This window comes from Pseudonaja textilis, chromosome 13, assembly GCF_049901715.1.
Source record: "Pseudonaja textilis isolate UNSWEBS1 chromosome 13, rPseTex1.2, whole genome shotgun sequence".
Lineage (NCBI taxonomy): Eukaryota > Metazoa > Chordata > Lepidosauria > Squamata > Elapidae > Pseudonaja > Pseudonaja textilis.
This window is the reverse complement of record NC_142002.1, coordinates 20,527,899-20,549,275: the sequence shown is the minus strand read 5'-3', so window position 1 is coordinate 20,549,275 and position 21,377 is coordinate 20,527,899. Positions and strand designations below refer to the sequence as shown.

The window sequence follows — 21,377 nt, the reverse complement described above, 5'->3', positions numbered from 1 at the left end:
AAAATCTACTCAAACACAGCCAATCCTCAAACTTTGCCTCTTGGTCACAAGGTTCTCAAGCTGAACATGCTTGAGAGCCCTGTGCTGGTCCACTTTCGCCCACATAACCCTCAGTCCAGTCTGAACTGCAGGGTTGTCCTTAGGAAAACTGGAGGAAAAGCTTGAGCCTGCATCTCCTGTATCAATTTACACACTTTTATTTACAATTGATTTACACTCATCAGGGAGTTCCCCCAGTGAAGTGAGAGACCACTTTTGGGTAGGAGTAAAGGTGGAATCAAGCGAGTTTCATCCTGGGCACCGATTCCTGGTCAGTGGTTCTCCACCTTGGCAGCTTTGAAATTGGGTGGACTTCAATTCCCAGAATTCCCCCAGCCAGCTTTGCTTTGCTTTGCTTTGCTTTGGGGAATTCTGGGAGTTGAAGTCCACCCAATTTCAAAGCTGCCAAGGTTGATAAACTCCAGCTCACTTCTAGCAGGATGTTATTGCAATCTCAATCAAAAAGAATAACAGAGTAATAGAGATGGAAGGGACCTTGGAGGTCATCCAACCCCCTGCTCAAACAGGAAACCCTATATTTTTGCTGTTTCCAAGGTGCTAATGCTGAATATTCAAATTTATTCCTAAATTTACAAGCCCGCATTTATTGATCTGCATGCAAGGAAAATCAACGTTGCTTGCTTCCCATCACGCAAGTCGGCGTCTAGTCCCCCCTCTACGCATCCTTTCCTCTCCACCTCTGATTGGACAGTTTGCTTCCCGGGCGTTGTCTCGCGGTAAGGTCCACCCCGTGGATTGGACATACTGCGAGCTGTGGGCGGTGCTTTGCTGATGCCTCCCGCCAGGCCGGTAGCCACGCAAGGCGAGTGGCGGCCGGCCGCGGCCAAGATGGCGATGGCGGCGCCCGCTTGGATGGCACTGAGCTGGTAAGGGGGCTGCGGGGCTCGGACGATGGTCTTTGAGGGTGGGTGGGTGGGAGCAGGGCTGCGCCCTGGCATGCTTTGTGGGCCCTAGACCCCCGGAGCATGCGAGGGGACGGGGAGGAAAGCGAACCTCTGGGCATGTACAGAGTAACCGCCCCCCCTTCCCCAGCTAAGAGCCGCAAGAGGCTGGAAACGGATCGTGCCAGAAAGTGGGGGGGGGCACCTTTTAAAGATAAATAAGAGTTGCATCATCCCCATTAAATGCATTGGGGGGAGGGGTACCATCAACCCCCCCCCCCCCCAAGACCTCTGCCTTCTCTTGTGGTCAGACTACAGTTCCCATCCTCCCCGTCGCTGCTGGGTTGGAAGCAGCAAAGCCCCACCATCTATTATAATATACTGCGAGGCGACTTGTAATTAATCCCATTATAATGATTTAATTATCCTGTCCTAAAGGCTTGTTGGCGCTTTCCCTTTTTGGGGGGGGGGGGAGTAGGAGGAAGTGCATTAAAAAAACATAAAGTAATATGTGGGTGTGTTGTATAAGTTTATCTAGCAAATTTATTGATTTGATTCGATTTCTATAGCTGCCCATCTCAGCCAATGACTCTGGGCGGCTGGCAATTTAAAAACACGTATTTACAATTAAAACCTTGAAAACATTTTGAAACAGGAAAAACAGTCTTGATGGATTCATAGCCCCCATATACTTCCCTACTCCAAGGCATTCGTTGCACCTAAAAATAATTTTATTTATTTATATCATCTCTTGTTTTGGAACGGGGCAGTTTAAAAAAAATCAGAATATTAATCGACCAGTCCGTGATTGTTGGCTGTCAATTTCTCTGAGTCGAAATTCCACCCTTTTCATTTTGGACGAACCTTTGATGAAGACGTTAAAATTTGTATCGATGTGGCTGTTTTCTTTTTCCTTGCGTTTTAGGGACATCCCGCCCCAAAACGGGCAGGATGTGTATTTCTCGCGAGACCTTTATGAGAAATATTCTCTGGCTCCCACCCTCTCCGAACTGATGTCACTATCAAAGAGGAATCAGTAAGTGCATTCTTGAAACACCTGTTCCAGGTGTTCTGTCCCCTCCTCTTGTCTCCAAACCTTTTCTCCTTTGAATTAAGGAGGGCTTGAAATAAGACCCCAACTGGTGACGCAGAGGGAAAGAGGTGGCGAAAGCCATCTCTGGCTTTCATTCTGCAGGGGCTTGGACATTCATTCCCCCCCACCCCACCCCAAAGTTGCTGACCTCTCCTGATGGGCCGCTCCCGTCCTTCTCCATGAAAGGTGCTAATTTAAGCTGCTCGAGTCGCTTCTTCTGTGCCGAGCCTGGCAGAGTCAGCACTTCCCTGGGAGAAGGGCTTAATTAAATTTGCTAGTTCGTGCCACGAGGATGGACGCGTTCCCTCATTCCGAGAGACAGCTGTGCGGTGTTATTAAGAGCGGTAGGAACGGTGCTGCCGAGACCTTCCCTGGGACGCAAGTCAAGTTTTTCCTTTTCGGCTAGGTCAGCAGTTAACACCTCGCTTAGTTCCCCCCAAATACGCTCATGCTTTAACCATGCTTGTCCGACAGATTTAAGTACAAAGCGAGCCCATCGCGCAGTGAGGATGGGGGCTTGTTTCCCAGACTCCTCATGGTGTGTGCAGGATGCATAGAACCACAAAGCACTCTGAGTCTTCCTTCCAAGTACTCTTTGGCTTAGGATAAATCGTACAGCTGGGTAGAATGTAAGAAAAAGAGCGTACAGAATAAATGAACCCAAGAAATACATTGTATATAGCTGTATATATTGAATGTACAACAATAGCGGTCTCAAGCTTCTCTCCTATTATATAAATATTATGAAGCTTTCACTGATTAAATAATACAGTTGTAATTCAATAGGAATAGTAGAGTAACGTGTTACTTATTAACTAATATGTAATCTACATACAAGAGACAAGGAATACTTGCCAATCATTACTTATTATTGTCTATTATGAAATATCCAATCTATTATCAAATGCAATAGAAAGAAATATGTCTATTGTTCTGATTATACATTTTTTATTTCTGTATAATTGTATGTGTTTTTTTAATATATATTTTTTGTAAATATTTAAAAAAAAATGTAAAAAAAAACACCGCAAAGCAAATTCTTTGCGATCACAGCGGCTTTAGAAGATTTGCACGCGCGGAACACCCCATCGCATATCAAGATGTGCTGAAAAGAGTTTGAGGGATGATAGGAAATGGTTTGAGCTGGTGGGAAAAAATGCCTTTTTAATGTTATTTGTACCTGCTCCTGAAAGGGCCTCGGCCCTGTTTCCTGCCAGCCGTTTGTGCTGAACTCTGTGTTCTTATCTGAGGGCAGGAATACAAATTCACTCGGGAGATTTCAAAAGGCAAACAAAACGGAGTCAACAGGATTATCCCAGCCAGTGTTTAACATCTGTAACTCAAACATCACCCCATGTAATTTTTCCTTCTAAGTCAACTTCTAAACACTCTCTTTGAGGTTGCAGGAGTGAATCCAAAGACTCCCTACCTCTTTTGGCCAGAATGAAAAAGAAAAGTGTCAGGACTGTGTCCAGGGAGTCCTCAACTTATAAAACCTCATTTAGTGACCAAAGTTACAATTGCTCTGAAAGTGATTTATGACCGTTTTTCACACTTACAACCATTGCAGCACGTGATCCTTTCTTGTGTCCTTCTGACCGGAAAGCCAAGGAGGAAGCCAGATCCACTTAACCACCGTGTTACTAACTTAACATCTGCAGTGATTCGCTTAGCAGCCGTGGCAAAAAAATGGGGCAAAATTCACTTAACAAATGTCTCGCGTAGCCACATAATTTGGGGGCTCCAGGATTATCTGTAGTCACCGTGTGGAACTAGCCCCTCTTTGAAGGGGAATTGAGACGGCTTGCCCGCGACTGAAGGCGGCTCTGTCTGTTTCAGGCCCTCGGAGAACACAGCGGCTACGTCGCACTGCGCCCCCGAAAAGCGGAAGGCTGGCCAAGAGACTCCAGCGAAAACGGAGCCTTCTGTGGCCCCTCCACAGGAGCCCCGCGTCCCGTACCCTTACGTTTCCAGCCTGTCTGAGAAAGAGCAAAGAAGATACTTGTTTCTTATGTCTCAATATTTAAAGGCCGACCCAAACCTCTTACCCTGGTCCCAGCAAAGGAATTACACTCAGTATCTGGTAAGGGCTGCCTTTCTTGTCTCTCTCCTTCCTTCCTTCCTTCCTTCCTTCCTTCCTTCCTTCCTTCCTTCCTTCCTTCCTTCCTTCCTTCCTTCCTTCCTTCCTTCTTACCTCCCTACCTACGGAGACAGTGTAAAAGCAAACGTCTAAAAGGATGGTAACGTATGTTTCAGCAAATGAAAGAATTTGTGAGCAAAGAAGTTGCAGAATTCTTGAAATTCGCCCAGAACGCTGCTCGAAGCTGTGCTAAAGATTACAGTGACATCTCTGACGACGCCTTGCTCTACACCAAGGTAATACTAAAAGAAGGCTCTGCGGCCTTTTCCAGGAATGGAGAATTAATGGTAGATTGTTGGGTTTTTTTTTTCATGCATTGGTTAATTTAAAAAAAAAAAAACAGAAGAGAAATAATGTTCTGCCTTAGAAGCTCCTTCATGCTGTAGAAATATAAGCAAATACCGTCCTTTTCCCCGTTCTTGAGGATTTCCTGAGCACTCGTAGGAGCTGCGTGAAGAATTATCCTGAACAGTATTCTCTGCACGAAGTTACCAGCCTCATGGGCGGACGATTTAGTAGAGAGCTGACCCTGAAGTTTGAAAAAAGTCTCCTTGCCTTGGTAAGCTTCCCAGAAAATCCTAAAGGTGCTTTTATTTCGAGAGGCAACTGGACTTTCTGGTTTTTCTTTGAAGACCTTTCGCTTCTCATCCAAGAAAGCTTCTTCGGCTCTGACTGGTGACCCTGAGGACACAGATAAACCTCCTGGTGGCCTCAACGACTCGCTAAAAAAACGATGCAAATGACCAGCTGTCTGCAAGGAATAGAAATCTTTCCATTCCCCACCATCCAGTCAGAGCTTTTCTTAAGGAAGAACGATTTCCATCCCTGCTTGGAGATTTGGGGGGCTGTCCCTCCAATTGACCCTCCAGGCATGCCCAAGAAGTAGGCCTAGGTGGCTTCTTCCTTGGCCAGTCATTTAACCAAAGGTGTTACATTTAAATATATATATATATATATATATATATATTTTCTCTTTTTCCAAGGGGATGGTGCACCTGGTTAAGCGATTCTTCCCCAAGCTGCCAGCGTCAATTAATTTGCCTGCAGATAAAGCCAAGCATGAACAACTCTGTGGGACTCCGGAGCATCGTGCTGCCCAGCTTCACAATGTAAGGATGCACTCAGGCAAGCCCTGTTTTGCTCGATTTCCATCACGTTTGCACATTAACCAGTCCATGCAGGTGATCCCAGTGGCTGGTGTGTTTTTCTTCCACCTTAATAGCTCCCCTTGTTACTCAGAATTCTCTTTGCGTTGAGTTCTGAAGCTGTTCTTGTGTGAACACACCTTGGCATTGTGCGAATGAGCCATAAGCTGGTGTGAACTTGAGCTCTCTCTCTCTCTCTCTCTCTCTTCCTGATCAGGAGGAGGATTTAATTTGGCTTCAGCTTTTCCACTTTTTATTATAGACAAGGAAGAAATTATAACTTTGGGCCAAGCCAACATTTGCTGTTGGTTTGTTTTAGAAAAGATGAAATTTTGCTTCAAATTGAGCTCAACCCAACTCAGAAATGTCCCTATCTTTAGCAATAATCAGAGTTTGCCATTGTTTTAGTTTCGGAAGAAAAACGTCTTCATCGTTCTATTATGTTCTGTACTCAAAACAGCTGCTGCAAATCTGGTTTAGGGACAATTGGAGACCTACTTGGGCAGCGAATAATAAACCTAAGCATTGTTCCAGGGTGAAATGATATCGCTGGCAACCTCTACAATTCAAGATACCTTATCTCTAAGCACACGCAAACACCCCCACACATGTATAGGTAAGAGTGAGGTATTTGCAGGATGAGGGCAGGAGGCAGACTCCGCTAAGTCCAATTCATGCCTGAACAAAGAGACTGTTGGTCCTTAACGGCACTGCTATATAATAGTCACGTTTGCCTAATTTTGCTGATTCTTAAGCGCACAAATATATAAATACAGCAGCCATATTTGCCTAATTTTATCATATGGGCTAAAAATACTTCAGTATTTTAGTTAAGTAGTTAATTCTTCAACCTTGGTAGTGCAGTCATGTCATTTCGTACAATCTAATTTACAATTTATTATCTCCCCTCCATTTTTCTTTTTTTTTAAAAAGGACATTAGCACCGACCCCAATGCCGAACAACTGGCTGCCAAATACTGTCCTCAGGTGGTTTTGACTGGTGAATCTCTGTATACCCTGTTGAACAATCACGGTCTGGATTATAAGCAGCAATGGGAACTTCCTGTGTCAGTGAAAACAGTTTCTCTTGCTGGTGAGCTCCGTTTTTTTTTTCTCATTTCAGTGTAGAGTTGGTCATAATGCTGACTTAGGCAAGTTATTTCGAAGTGAGGGTCAGCCTCATCACTAGAACATTACAATCCTCCCAATAGCCCATGCATATTTTCATTTTCCTCTCCAGTTTCCTGATAGGGAGCCCCGCTGAACTTCAGAATCATGCCTTAACTCCAAGCAGAATAGTTTTCCTTAAGTGTTGTCTTCGTTTGGAAACAAAAGCAAACAAATGTGGTTTCTTTTTATACAAAATGACTGTTCATCTTGAGGTAGCAAAAAAAGTAGGAAACAGACTAGGAAAAAGAAACAGTAGATGGCTTCACCGTTTCTTTTTGATGTTGAATATTAACTGGGTCCGGAGAGCGAAGAGTGTTTATTCGGGGTTATTTATTCTGTTACATGACACCTAAAGACTCCGTGTGGAGATTAAAACAACCTCTATTTCTTGTTTATTGCCTGTTTATCTCTTTCCAACTAATGATGGTTTTTTTAAAAAAAAGTTTGGGAAAGCGAATGCAGTTCTTTTTATCTGGGAAATTTTACTTCTTGCACTTCCATGTTTAGATTAAAAAATAATTGTCCTTTACTATTGAAAAAAAATAAAAATCCATTTCCCCCCCCCCAAAAGGCCTGAAACCTGTCAAAGTGGCCTACATCAACCCACCTCTCCCAAAGAAGGAGATGACGGTGAGGGAAAAAAACCAACTTTTTCATGAATTCCTGGCTGATTTTCACATGACGAAACAGTCCAGTATTGTAGCCCGGGCTGTGATCCTAGACAAGCCGTCAGAAGTGCAGGTGAGTTTCACTCTTGTTTGAAGTCCTAAAAGGAACTTTGGCTAAATTTCACAGGATAAGACGCTTGCATTAAAAAAAAAAAAAGAAATAGAATATGGGCAATATTCAAGGGTTGTGTTGTGATGAAAATGATATAATGTGTGTCTCCGGAGTGCATCCCTGTTTTTTTTTTTCTCTCTCTCTTTCTCTTCCAGCCGGGATCAGAGTTCAAAAGCTACCAAGGCAGGTCCTTGCAGGAATCGGTTTCTGCGGATTTGGACTTTGGTACGGACGTCACTGAACTGGAGAGCTTTGCCTCGGCCACAAAGCCTCTCAGGGCTTCTCCGGCTGAGGACTCTCCTGCAGCGCCGTCCGGATCGTCTGCGGGCTTCTCGGAGCACCCGGACAGGGGGAAAGGGCGAGAAGGGAGGAAGAGGAAAGCAAAGGAACCGGAACCGGATCTTAGCAGTGGGAAGACACTCCTGGATTTAGACAGGGAGGGAAACTCATTGGGCGAAGCTTTCGAGCCCACAGAATCGGACCCAGATGGCAGAAGTTTCGCTTTGGCCAGAGAAGAAAGTCTGGACTGCAATGTCTCGATCGCTACCTCAGATAAAAACGGCAATACGAATGAAGAGGCTGCCGAAGACACGGACGGAGAAGATCTGGTCATTGACGCCGAATGTGAACCCGGCCTCGTGTCTGGTGTGGTCACTTCCCACCCCAGCCCTGGGGGGTCTGCTCCTCCCGCCCCCAGGCCCGCACAGGTCCTCTCAGAAGAACCCGCCCAGGAGCCCTCAGGGGCGCCGGAGAGGAATGCTCCCAGCGAGTCTCGCCCACGACTGTCCCAGGAAACCGACCCCCTGGGGCAGATTTTGAAAATGCAGACGAAGCTCCTGAAGCCCCCTTCTCCGAATGGTCGGGGTCACCCGCCGGTAACCGGCGAGAGGAGTTTGAATCCGACTCCAGACCAGGCAGACGCCCCTTCGCTCCCTTTGGCCTCTTCAGTTGTGGAGCCAGGACCAAATACCGTCACAAATCCAGGCCCCTCCTCCAAGTTCACCTGGGCAACCTGCTACCAGGGGCCTCAGAAAGGTAGGTTACGCGACGGCTAGACGGCAGCTGCAAAACCGTGTTTCTCAAAAGCTTGTGACCTTCCTAATACCCATCTCTTCCAACGAGTAACTGTAACTGCGGTGCTTGTATCTTTACAGTTATATTGCTTTATTTGTTCCCTAGTATGAGTTGATTGCTTATTAGTAACCTCTGACTATCACTAAGTGTTGTATCCTATGATTCTTGATGAATGTACTTTCTTTATGCACACCGAGAGCTTATGCACCAAAGACGCATTCCTTGTGTGTCCAATCGCACTTGGCCAATGAAGAATTCTGTCGTATTCCTATTCCCATCCCATTCTATTCTATTCTGACTTCAACTCCCAGAGTTCAACTTTAAGATGGGTGGATTTCAGTTCTCAGGATTCGCCAACTAAGCTGCCTGAGGAATTCTGGAAGTTTTAGTCTTCCCATCCTAAAGTCGCCACCCTGCTGCAAACATTTCTGGTATGCGTGTAACACAGTTCATTCTTTGTTCCGGATCCATGGGAATTTCCTATTAATGAGTAAAGTTCCTTTAATGGGTGAAGCATTTTTTGTGCACAAGAGCCAGCATGACCACATGTTCCTTCCCTCTCTCCTGAAAAGGGATGCTGTGGGACGCGGTCGAAGAGGCGGCCGACTACGAGCCCCCTCAGCAGGGCAACCTGGTCTACAAATTGTACAGCTTGGACGGCATGCTGCTCTTGGTGCGGACCTCTATCCAGAAAGTGGAGCTGAGACCCCATCAGAAAAAGGCGAAATTCAGGAGGGTAGGTTGTCTCGTCTTATCGAGTGGCAGGGTGGCCTTCTTGGGGGTACATAAACGCCTTAAAACCCTTAAAAAGAGGTCTCCAAACTTGGCCCCTTGAAGACTTGTGGACTTCAACTCCTAGAATTCTGGGAGTCGAAGTCCACAGGTCTTAAAGTGGCCAAGTTTGGGGTCCCCTGCCTTAAAAGAATGGCCTCTATTACAAGGGTGCTGTGTTCAGGATTGCAGTCAACTTTAGCCAGTTCCGATGCTGGATTCCTGGTGGGGTCATTAGACTTGCATCCTTTGCAGGAACTGTTTCTTCCAGGGGATTAAATGTAACGCTGAGAGTTTGTAAGCCCTGTAGTAAGAGAGAGAGAGAGAGAGAATTCTTGGCAGAAGGTTTGCTGCTTGTAGGGCTGTTGTCATCTCTGATTCGTCCTCTTTCCCCTCCCTGGATTTCCCAAGGGGGCAGTTTTGCAGGGTTAAATTCGTCCAAGCCTCACCTAGATTTGCAAGAAATAGGAGTGAATGTTTTTGCTACTTGGTCTTTTTTTTTAACCACTGTAATCTTGGTGGTCTGTTCTAGGGTGAGTAGTATATGTGGTAGTGTAGTACATGCTAGAATTATATCTTTGACTTCACACTTGCTCAGCAGTGAAAGCCTTAGCGTTTTGCGGGTGGGGGAAGGCCGGTGTAAGAGGCGCATTCCTTGTTTCTTCTGGACAGTTGGAGCCACTGTCCTGTCCAATTCCAGCTTCATAAATGAACAAGATACAGCAAGGTCACGTGCTTTCTCTAGAATAAGTAAAAACAAAAATCGTCTGAGGAAGAACCGTCACCGTATGACTCAGAAATGTGAGTTTCCTATCAAATAAACGGTAATTCTCTAAATGGCCGTTGCTTTTCTTACTTGTAACACTAACTAGCTGGTCTCGGAGAAGGCAAGTCCTAGTCACGAGGGTGAGATTCACCTTTGGCTTTTCCACTCCGTAGACCAGGAATCCCCAAATTTGGCAACTTTTAAGACTTGTGGCTATAGGTGGCCGGAGAATTCTGGGAGTTTGGTCCACAAGTCTTAAAAGCTGCCAAGTTTGGAGACCTCTGCAGCGGAGGCAGACTGAAAATACTTTGAAGTGGGAGAGCTTCTGTTTGTTTTCCAGCACTTTCCTGTTTACGTGTTGCCCAAGTTAGAATACCAGGCCTTCTACGGCGTAGAAGCCTTGACTGAAGACGAAGTCTGTCGGCTGTGGATGGAAAGCTTGTTACATTCCAATACCTCGTTCACCGTGGGTAGGTGGATTTTCAAACTTCTCCTTCTTTTTGTTTACCTCCATGCAAAACGGAGAGCCCTGTTCTAAAGACTCCAAGCAGAACAACCTGAGATGCCTGGTGCATGTACCATGCTAACCATGGCTGATTGGATAAACCACAATATATACAACAAGCTGATAGGTGAGGGGGACAGGCGAGCTCAGCCTTCGAATTACGCCTGCCTTCTCCCTGCGGCGGTGTCGCAGTTCCATTTTGGTCTAAGCTGCAGTGCCTCCTGCCTCGACGTTTCTTCATTTCCACATCTCCTTCCTCGTTTAGGTCACATCGACGCTCTGACTTCGCGACTCCTCCTGCTTGAGCGCCTGACGGGGAAGGCCTTGAAAAGGCGATTCGGCACATTTAAGTAAGTCAGATGGGCGGCAGAGAAATGTAACAAACTTCCCATAGCAGAAAGGTTTGACTTACAGGGGGTTCCTAACCATAGGTTCCTCTTTCTACATTTAAATATTTTCTTCCAGCTAATGCAATAGAAATCGTGGGCTTTAAAATATATATATATATATATATATATATATATACATATATCAGTATTTACCCCTTAGTTGTATGATCCTCCTCTCTTTGGTCTACAAATAATCAACTCTTCATTAGTTTTCGGCTGATTGATCGTTTAGATAAATGTTATTCACAAGTGAGCTGCTAATATTTAGGACCATAATTGTGCCAGGACGTATGATCTGGTTATTAAACAGGGCATCTCTTCACGCAATTTTTCAACTTTTTTACAATGGTCATTAAGCGAACACACTGGTCATAAACCAGGTGGGAGGGGTGTCAGCTGTCGGAATTTCAAATCTGGGTTGTAAATATGTATTTTGGGGGTACTGCTGTAAACTAGAACAGTCACTAAGTGACTGTAAGTCAAGGACCACCTGTTTCCCTGGTGTCACGGTAGCCAATATCAGTTAGAGCAGGGGTGTCCAACCTTGGCAACTTTAAGACTTGCGGACTTCAACTCCCAGAATTCCTCAGCCAGCAAAGCTGTGGACTTCAACTCCCAGCTGGCTGAGGAATTCTGGGAGTTGAAGTCCACAGCTTTGCTGGCTGAGGAATTCTGGGAGTTGAAGTCCACAGCTTTGCTGGCTGAGGAATTCTGGGAGTTGAAGTCCACAAGTCTTAAAGTTGTCAAGGTTGGACACCCCTGAGTTAGAGGAAGGTCTTTTATTTTACCATAGAGATACTCGGATCCTGCTCAGCCACAGAAGCCCACCCAAGGCTTCGATTTCTTGATCGCTTTGTGGAACGACAGCTGACAAAGTCCAGGGATTTCCCAAACTCCCCTTTGAGTCATGAGGTCTAGGAACTTGGTGCTCCTAAAAGCGACTGACAGTTGAGGGTGCTGCACCTCCTGTCCGATGCCAGGCTTCGTGGTTTCTCCACACATCCTGCAGCTGCTTGGAATGGATTTAAAATAACCGAAGCAGCTGACGGAGCCTGACCCCTCACGCTTGGCCTTCAGAATCCATACATTCCTCGGATTTCTACCCTGCCTGTTTTATCTCCTGAACAAACAGCAATTGGGATGTTTGCAGAATGCCTTAATTTCCCCCTGGTTATTTTGTGGCCTCTGAATGCTCTTCTTCCCTCCACAGTCCAACCAATTCATTATACATTCTCCAAAACATCTTGAAGAAAGTGGCTGGGTACGTACTTGGCTTTCTCCATTCCTTCCCTTCCTGAACGTTGCGTGCGTAACAAGCGATTTAAACTGAGGAGAGGCCCAGAATTCCCGTGCTGGGAAAACTACTTGGAGCTTGGGAAAAGGAGGAGGAGGAGGAGGAGGGAGAGATCTCTTCTGGATCACCGCCGCACACGTTCAAAAACCGCATGTCGGTGATGGGGGGCGAAGGAGGCGGTTTGTGTCCCACAAGGCCAAAGGGAGCCCCCTGAGGGGTTGGTTGGTTTTGGTTTCGATTTCGATTTTGATTTGCACAGCCGCCCAGGTCAGCAAACGACTTTTATCTCTTTTTTTTACTTTTTCTTTCTTTCTTCCTCCCTCCTTTCCTTCCTTCCACCCTTCTCTTTCTTTCATAATTTATGAAAAAACTTTTACAAAATTATGCGACCATGGTATATGACATGGGCAAAATTATATAAAAGGGATAACTGGGGAGGGAGCGGGGATTTTGCCGTCTCCTTCCCCTGCCACGCCCACCAAGCCACGCCCACAGAACCGGTGGTAAAAGTCCAAACCCCCACTGCTGCTCCGCAGGTGTGTAACGGCTGTTGCGTTGTCAGCTTGCAGGAGGGCTCCTTCCTCTTGACCCACCTGGCGGGAGACTCCTCGGCCTCCATCTACAAGAGCTCGGACGGCATCGCCACTCGGGCAATGTACAACCTGCACGCTGCGCACACCGACCTGCCCCCCGCCCCGGCTGCCCTCTCGGTGCCCTGGGTCCCCCTGGACCCCGACGTCCCGCTGCCACATCACTTTGCTCAGGGCCGCGTCCCGTGCACTTTCCCTCCGAGGCCGGACGAGGGCGCCAGGAACGCCAAGGTGAGGAATGATTGTTTGGGGGTGGGTGGGACTATTTAGGGCAGGGGTCCCCAAACTTGGCCACTTGAAGACTTGTGGACTTCAACTCCCAGAATCCTCCAGCCAGCATAGCTTAACTCTCTTGTGATCCCTTCCTCTGCAATCTCTCTCCACTTGAGGAGATTAAGAGAGAGAGAGAGAAGAAACAGGCATAGCTGGCTGGAGAATTCTGGGAGTTGAAGTCCACAAGTCTTCAAGTGGCCAAGTTTGGAGACCTCTGATTTAGGGTTTGGCCACCCCACGTGAGGGCAGGGCTCCCCCTTTTTTTAAATTATAAAACCTTGCCAGAGATGGGCCTCTTCATCACCTTTCAAAGTAATTCCGGAAGACATTTGAATACGTTTGTCAGGAGTTCCGAGAATGGAGATGAGGGAGAAATCTTAGAGCAGCAGGCGACTCCAACCTTGGAAACTTCAAGGCTTGGGGACTTCAACTCCCAGAATTCCTATGGCTGGCTGAGGTATTCTGGGAGTTGAAGTCCACAAGTCCTAGAGTTGCCAAGACTGGAGACCCCTGTCCTAGAGGGTACGATACCGAGGTGGAGAATCAGTAGCGGAAATTTTGAGTAGTTCAGAGAACCGGCCAATCCCACCTCTGGCTGGAGATTTTACAGTATCCTTTCCCTGCCACGCCCACAGAACTGGTAGTAAAAAAGTTTGAATCCCACCACTGATAGGATAGGATAGAAATAGAAAATAATTTAGAATAGAAATAGGAATAGGAATAGAATAGATAATGGAATGAAGAATAGAACAGAAAATAGAATAGGAATAGAAGAGAAGAGAATATCGAATAGAATAGAAAATAGAATAGAGTAGAGTAGAGTAGAATAGAATAGAAATAGAAATAGAAATAGAATAGAATAAGAGAATTGGAAGGGGCCTTGGAGGTCTTCTAGTCCAACCCGGGTTGTTCCCCGGGTCCAGGGGAGGGGAAGCGGATAATACCGCTCCAGTGATACCGAAACCCTCACTGCCTCGCGGTCGCTCCCTCACAACAACAAACACTTACAGTGGCCCTATTTTCTTGGACAAAATAGACCAGAAGCCTGAAAAGGGAACAGCTCTGAAGGAGGCTGTTCATGAGGATCAAAATCGATGCCGTGGTCACTTTGCAAAGGACAATTCACGAAGGAAGCCAAGGGAAGCGTGAGCTCGCTCGAGGGGGCCGCTTGTTCCTGAAGTGCGGGGTTGTTGTGCCGTCCCTGGGCACAGAAATTAGTTTGACTGTTTTCCTTTGGGAGCAGAGCAGCAACAAGGAAAGAGTTTTTCCCTGGGTTTCAGGGTGACTTAGGTTTTATAACCGGTTCCGGCAGAAACTTTGACTCATTTTGAAGCCGTTTCCTCTTTCTCTCTCCCCCCGCCCCCTTTCGGGCTTCTAGATGAGGAGGAAGGCAAAGCTTTCCCGGGCACGCCCAGCCGCCGAGGGCCGGTCTCCGCGGGATCCAGGGACGGTTCCTTGCAGGCTGAGCCTCCAAGAAAGAAGCCTGGGGCTGCCCAGGATAAGGGCTCCAGGCCGGCAAGTCAAGGCCCAAAGCGGAAATTCTGGAAAAAGAAGCGCCCCAGCTTGAGGCCGCCCGACTGAACCGCAGCCTGGCTGAACCGCGAAAGAGCTGCCTCGCCAGCGAAGGGAGAAGCGGCTGGGCCACTCCCTCAGGCCGTGAAACCTTTCCCACGTCTCTCCGGCACTCAAGAGGAGCATCGAAGGAGATTCTCCTGCGGCGAGAAAGGAAGGCAGCCAAGTCTGCACGATCAGAACCGCTTGCATGTCGCCGTTGGTTCCCAGTAACGTGTCGCTGGGTGAAATCCAAGCCCCGGGCCGTTGCCTTAAAGAGCTCGGCTCCTTTGGGGCAGCTGGAGCGGAAGTGGCCGAGAACAGACCTGGCTTTCGGTTTCCCTTTTTCAAACTGCCCTTTTCTGCCAGTTGCAGGAATGTCAGGAAAACAGTCTTGGCCACGAACACAAACGGCTTTTTTAAGTTGACATGTTGTTTTTAGAAGTCCCTGATTTGCTAACGGCCTCCCAAGGCTCATCGCTGGGCCCTCAGCCAAAGGGCCCAACAGGGGGGCCCAACCGTAGCCACTGAAGCTAAAGGCAGACTTTAACTTCAATTTATTGACTCATTTCCTTTTCCAGAGGGTCGAAGTGAGTACCGGGCTGCCTTTGAGCGTGGGTGTCTCTGTCTTTTCCAAATAAGAGTTTAAATTCCCGAGTTGCTGGTTTCTAATTTCTTTTTTTTCATAGAACAGAGATTTGAGTTTTGTTTGGGCTTTTTGCCCAGCTCGTACGCACCTTGTCATTTGGCACTATTTTGCACTCCAGACTAATTAATGTTGGAGTCTGTGGTTGCGTGGCCGCAGTTGCGTCGTGCCCCAGGCGAGACCGAGATGAAGTGGGGCGGGGAAGGGCAGCCTTGATGTCACGGCACAGGAAAAGTTTGCTGCCAAAGCACCGCCGTGTTTTTGCAAAGTTACACCCGGCGTCCGAGACATCAACCCTCCGGCCCCGTTCCAGGCCCACAAAGTGTTCAGATTTTTTTTGCTGCTGCTGTTGTTGTTATGGTTGTTTCTGCACTCATCTTTATTTATTTTGTTTAGGCAAGATTTTTTGCTGCTGATAAATGCCGTGCTTTATCCAAGAAAGAATGTGGTTTGAGTTTGGTTTCTGCCTCGCCACGTAACGCTCTCTGACTCCCCGGACAGCCCTAAGATATTAAAACTGGTTGCCACAACAAACAGCATTTCCTCTTTGTTTCTGCAATCGGCTGGGGTTGGCTGGTTTTAATGAGAAGGTAGAGAGGCTTTGGGGTTGCAGTGTTGCTTAACACCGTTTTTTTCTTTCAACATCCAATCTGACCTCCCACAAGGAAAATATTTCCAAGATGAGTCACACACAATCATCGGGTGGGGTTCCCGGAGCTTTGGCTGTCTCTGGAGAGGAATTTTAAAAAAATAGGCTTGACAACAACAGAAGAGAGATCTGTAGTAAAAGGCCTCTGAACTCCACCTCTGCAGTTACGGTCCAGAGTCCCTACAGTCCCTCTTCAATGCGGCCGTAACTTCTTTGCTTCTTGGGGAATTCGGTGGTTGCTCATCCCTGCTTTTTCGTCTGGCTGGTTGGGTTTTCTGGGTAGCTGAATGAGTGGTTTAACTTGGCCCCTTTCTACACCACGTTAAAAAGAGGCAAATTCTGCATTTAGAAGTTGTGAGCATGTGAAACAGGGGAGCCCAACCTTAGCCACTTTTAAGTCCTGCGGATTTCAACTCCCAGCTGGCTGGGGAATTCTGGGAGTTGAAGTCCACAGGTCTTAGAATTGTGCCAAGGTTGGACACGGCGGGTTTAAAAGAATTTAACTTCTGGTTTGCCATTTTCCTCTCGCTTATTTACTTCAGTTAGTCTTGTCAAGCTCTTATGGTGACCCTGTACAGAATGGACCTGGAGGAGGAGGAGCGGCTTAAGCCGCTCTCACTTGTGGGATCTGTACACCCACCGTAAGATTAAATCCCGAATTCTGGTCTGGAAATCCATTTGCTTTCAGTTTGAAGCTCTGAAATCTGAGCGGGCGGTTGGCCTTCGACGTCTATCCCAACCCAAAGCAAAAGTTCAGAAACTCAGCCTTCCCTTTCAACTCCCCACAGGAAACCCACAAACAGCTGCCGTTATGGGGTTTTCTGCTGCAGGGAAAATAACGCGCGATTTGCAAGGACCGGAGATGTTCCCCAGGCAGCCGCCAGCCCTGGCTCGCTCGTTCGGGATCTTCCCCCGACTGCGCGTGCAATAAGATGAAAGCATAGGTGGTGCTCAATTTACAACCATTTGTTTAGTGGCCACTCAAAGTTACGACGGCATGAGAAAAGCCACCCGTGACCAGCCTTTGGGTCCCCACAGTCACGTGGTCAAAGTTTGGGCGCGTCTAATCGCCCTTGGTAACATCTTTTTTTTGGGGTGGGGGGGCTTCCACAAAAATGGGGTAAGCTCTGGGGGGGGGGAATTTGCTTAGCGGCCACAGCAAAAGCAGTAAAATCGGGCACAGCTCACTTAGCGATGGCCGTAAGTCAAGGACTGCCTGCAAACCTGCCTGGCCCATTGGGCTTATGCCTCGCCAAGCAGCCCCCTCCTCTTACTTCCTCCCCCTTTGGTGGTCTTGCACTGGCAGTGGGCGAATGCGGCCCTGCACCGTTCCGATGTGCAGCGCAGCCGATGTGACGTCACCGCATTTTCAGCTCGCCCCGCCTTGCCGCCGAGCCGATGATGCAGGCAGCGAGGTGCTCCTGTGGGCGTTTGCCGGGCTCCCTTCCACCGCGGGAGACCTTGGGCTTCTGCCTCCCCAAGTGGCCTGCAGCAGATCTTCCCAGGGAGGTTCATTTGTGATCCGTCCATCGATGCTGCTTGTAGAAGTCTCTAGACTACGGCTGTTGTCTCGGACGCAAACAGGACATCCCAACGGCCAAGGGTGGATTATCCTCCTGTCCCTCAAGGGTTTCGCCCAGCTGGCTGCTTCGGTGGAGCTGGGGTAGGGAGGCTGGTCCCAGGAAGGACCCCCCTGATCCATTCACACACACACAGTAATTAATTGTCCCTCAATTCTTGGAGCAAAGCGAATCAAACCCCTTTTCCTGCTCCTCTGCTTCAGAGACGCTGCTGCTCCTTCACCAGTTCCTGCCTGTCGGAATCACAGCAAGTGAGGGAGATGAGAGTTTTGCATCGGTTTAGAGGCAGGTGACCCTTAGCTTTGGGGTCCTTGGGGGAGCCCCCTTTTCCACCCCCGAGGCTGGCTGCCCATCGCCTTCTGCTGGGCCTTGGCTGCATCCATGCCGCGTAGAAGCGGCTGTGGTTTTTTTTTTTTTCCATCCTGCTCAGCCAACAAGGTTACTGGAGTAAATGTAGGAGAAGCAGCTTGCTCTTTAAAGCACAATTGCCCATGAGGGAGAGCAACTCACACACACACACACACACACACACACACACGCGCGCGGTGTCGTCTCCGGCCTCCTTTCTGCTGGTCTCCTGGGTGGCCGAAGGACGGGCTGTGCAGCCGGCCGAATTCATCCGTCAGGACTGCGAGGAGCCCAGCAGGGACTCTGGTGGATCAACGTTGCGAGTGCGTTTTTCTCTGATGTTCTTCCGAAACCAGCTGGCTCACTCCGGCCCTGGTGCCAGCAGACGGGCTCATGCCTGCACACGCATCCCCGCTCCCTGGGAACCTTGGATTTTCTCCCCTTTCCGCTGGGTGATGGGCACGGCGGCCTCTTTCCAGCGAGCGTGCTGGGGCTTGCAAGGTCTTAGCTTGGGACGGGATGACGTTGGACAACCCAACCGCTGATTCCCTTCCTCGGCAGGCTGCCTGGGGTCGGCCTTCTCTGGGAGCTAAGAAGGAGATTTCCAATCCTAACGAAAAAGAGCAACCCCCCCCCCCTCAAAAAAAAACCCCAGTTTCCTTTCTGTTTTATTGCAGTTTAGGGCGGTGCAGAGGTGGGAAATAAAGTCATGAAGTGGAACTGGAGGCACAGATCATGTCTCTTCGTAGCCAGGCCCTGGAGGAGAAGAATGGAGGTAATCCTCCACTTCTAACCCCAGAAGGACCTGAATTTCCGTTGCTCCGTTGTTAAGTGAGTCACACTTCGCCCAGAGCGGCTGGTGCTCCTCTCCAGCTCCCGTTTCTCTGGCGAGCGGGATAGGAAACCTGGAACTGGCAAGTCTGCAGAAGGAGGAGGGGCCTCCAAAGCCCCTTTTTGCCTCCCCAAACAGCCTCCCTGGCCTGAAATTCTTCCCAGCCCTCCTGGCCTCCCAGAGGGACCTTCAGCTGCCCAGAGTCACTTAGGTGAGGTGAGTGACATCAATCAATCAATCATCAGAGGCGCTCCTGAATTCTTCCAAACAGTCCTGGCCCGGGTTGAGTGGAGGATGGGTGGGAGGCCCCTTCCTTTACAAACAAGGATTTTATTGATCTGTTTGCTGGGTGGATGGATATTTTGCAGTTTTCTTACGTTTTGCCATTCATGATTTGATTGTGCCGAGTAATTGTGTCTGACAGTCAAAAGATTAAAAATCCGGAGTCTTATTTTTTTTTTCTACCAGAAAATACCAGGGGTTGTTTCTCCGCCTTCCACTCCCACCCCTTGTTATATTTTTCCACAGAGTTTCCTTTTTAAGTGAGTCAGGAAATGAGTATGGCCAGACTTTGGGTAAAATTCTAGCCACGCCGGTTTCTTATTCATTGTTGACACCCACTTCATTCACCTCTTTGCACCAGGCATTTTGGAAAGCGTCGTTTGCACCCAAGGCAACGTCTCAATGCAGACGGTTCAGCAGGGGTTAATGACTGGCAAAAGCTTGTAAATCTAATTCTGAGATATTCCATAAATTGGCTGAGACCTCCACTGCCCCCTTGCCTTAAGCAAGGTTTAACTCAACATTACCCATCAACGGCAAGGACTCTGAATACATATCTCTGGCCCTACTGAAATCCCCAATATGTTTAATAAAGACTTCAAATTCTTTCTGGAAACGTTTCTAATAACATCCTCTTTGTGGGAATAATATTGGCCTAGGTAATTTTACATACAAAACTCAGTGCCTGAAATGCAGAATACATTTGTGGTAGCATTGAGTTACCTGCTTTTAGTGCAGTGACATTTTGCGCCTAAAGTTTTCTTTCAAACTTCTTAACAAAGATACATTTGCCTTTCTAGTGCTTTTCCAACACCAACAAGCCCTCAGTCAAACCAACAGCCAAACATTGTCATAACAACAGAGCAGGAGTAACAGCAGATCATGGGCTTAGTTAGAAAAGTATTAAGCCAACCTGGTTTGTCAACACTAACCTGGGATGTCTAGCCCAGCGCTAACCAGGAGGAATGGAAGACTTCTTTCTGGTGACTTCCTCCCCACAGGCTTCGTTTTAAGAGCAAAAGTGGAGTAATTGTGTAACCACAACAGATGTCCAGATACACAGCAACATTCCTTCGGTGTTGTGTAATAAAATGGGCATTCAGTGAAGTTTTTTTTTTTCATGTTCAGCATTCAAACGTGATGCTGCATTACAGTTGTTCACTTCTGTCAGGTGATTCAGCAGCCTAGAATATTTTTTCCCCACATTTAGGGAACACCTCTCACACTTTGCACGGCTTCACAATCGTTTCTTTGTGCAAATAGCTTGCAAATTGAAGTGTGTCCCCTCCCTCTCAGAAATCAGAACTGAGACTGAACACCTTTCCCTGGATGTTTGGATGTCTGAAATGATGCCCTAAAATCCTTTTGCACCCCAGTGATTTCTACTCTCCTAGCACATTGCCACAGCAACGTTATCAATCATGGCTTATTTTCAGGGCTCTGGATAGCAGCTAGATCGAAGGTGTTCGGCCTTAAGATACAAAGACGGGTGAAAAAGGTGAAGTTCGCCAGGATACTGAGGCCCTACCTGTCCTGTTTTCTGCTCTTGAAATACAGTTTGGCCTAGTGGTTAAGGCACCAGGCTAGAAAGTAGAAGACCATGAGTTTGAGTCCCGCCTTAGGCATGAAAACCAGCTGGGTGACTTTGGGCCAGACCTTCTATCTTATCCACCCAACCTGAAAGGGCCATTGTTATGGCAAAAATAGGAGGAAGGTGTGTTGGATAAGTTCAACGTCTTCAGCTATTTCTATAAATAATAAAAGCAGGCAGGATACAAATTAAAAACACAGGAGAGGCTAATGAAGTTTATGCCACTCTGGTTAAGGCCAAATTGGGTAGGAAACACCCGTATTCCACTTTCCATCCTTGGAGCGTTTTTTCCCTCCGTCCTTCTTCCAGAGATACTAACTCCGAGGTCTCCAAACTTAGCAACTTTTAAGATTTGCAGGAGAATTCTGGGAGTTGAAGTCTGCAGGTCTTAAAAGTTGCCAAGTTTGGAGACTCCCTGTATTAGATGCTCTTTTGCACAGGATTACACAGAGCAAACAAAACCTCTCCACTGACGGGGCCCAGGAAAGGAATCCAGGCCTAGCTAGGAGAGTCTTTAAGGCATAGCACTCTCCTCGGAAGGATCAGCTGGTTAGGATGAGGTCGCCGGCCCTGACAACAAGCCAACAACAAGCCAAACTCATCACGGTTTCAACATCATCCAGGTTAGAGTTCAGACCTTTCTCAACTCAACCCTGGTCCCTTTAAAAATTGTGCCAGATGTTTAAAAACAGACAAAGGAGGTTAAGAAGTGGCCTGGATTCCCAAGCATGAAATATTCAATGTTGCATGAATGTCGTGCACAGAGAAGGTTTTTGAGTGCCAGCGGAGGATTCTTCATCTTGGAAAAGGTTAAATCAAGACAAGATGGCTCCCTTGTCTTTCCCCCCGGAACAACAGAATAATGAGGTCGGAAAGGACTTTAGAGGTCTTTTAGTCTAACCCGCTGCTCAAGGAGGAGGAAAAATAAATTTCGAAAGAAATCAGTTGCTCCGGAGGATTTTGAGTG

General features: G+C 47.6%; 1 protein-coding gene across 2 annotated transcripts; it reads left to right on the top strand.

Annotated features, from left to right (window-relative positions):
• Positions 1 to 836: 836 nt before the first annotated feature.
• ICE2 (interactor of little elongation complex ELL subunit 2) lies at positions 837 to 15,664 on the top strand. Of its 2 annotated transcripts, none has more exons than XM_087941939.1 (15): positions 837 to 926; positions 1,867 to 1,977; positions 3,874 to 4,117; positions 4,291 to 4,410; positions 4,599 to 4,733; positions 5,158 to 5,283; positions 6,253 to 6,412; positions 7,061 to 7,230; positions 7,425 to 8,304; positions 8,916 to 9,079; positions 10,221 to 10,350; positions 10,651 to 10,735; positions 11,985 to 12,035; positions 12,631 to 12,889; positions 14,318 to 15,664. In XM_087941939.1, the coding sequence occupies exons 1-15, from the start codon at positions 889 to 891 to the stop codon at positions 14,510 to 14,512; spliced, it is 2,868 nt and encodes a 955-aa protein (XP_087798065.1). In that variant the 5' UTR covers positions 837 to 888; the 3' UTR covers positions 14,513 to 15,664. The 2 variants fall into 2 exon arrangements, with proteins under 2 accessions (XP_087798065.1, XP_087798064.1); XM_087941938.1 differs by having other exon boundaries at positions 12,631 to 12,902; positions 14,322 to 15,664.
• The last annotated feature ends 5,713 nt before the right edge of the window (positions 15,665 to 21,377 follow it).

Bases quoted from the DNA above. Each gene is read 5' to 3' on its own strand.
- ICE2 (XM_087941938.1), top strand. From the start codon at position 889: ATGGCGATGGCGGCGCCCGCTTGGATGGCACTGAGCTG. The intron at 927-1,866 runs GTAAGGGGGCTG...CTTGCGTTTTAG, and splicing joins GCTTGGATGGCACTGAGCTG to GGACATCCCGCCCCAAAACG. The intron at 4,734-5,157 runs GTAAGCTTCCCA...TCTTTTTCCAAG, and splicing joins AAAAAAGTCTCCTTGCCTTG to GGGATGGTGCACCTGGTTAA.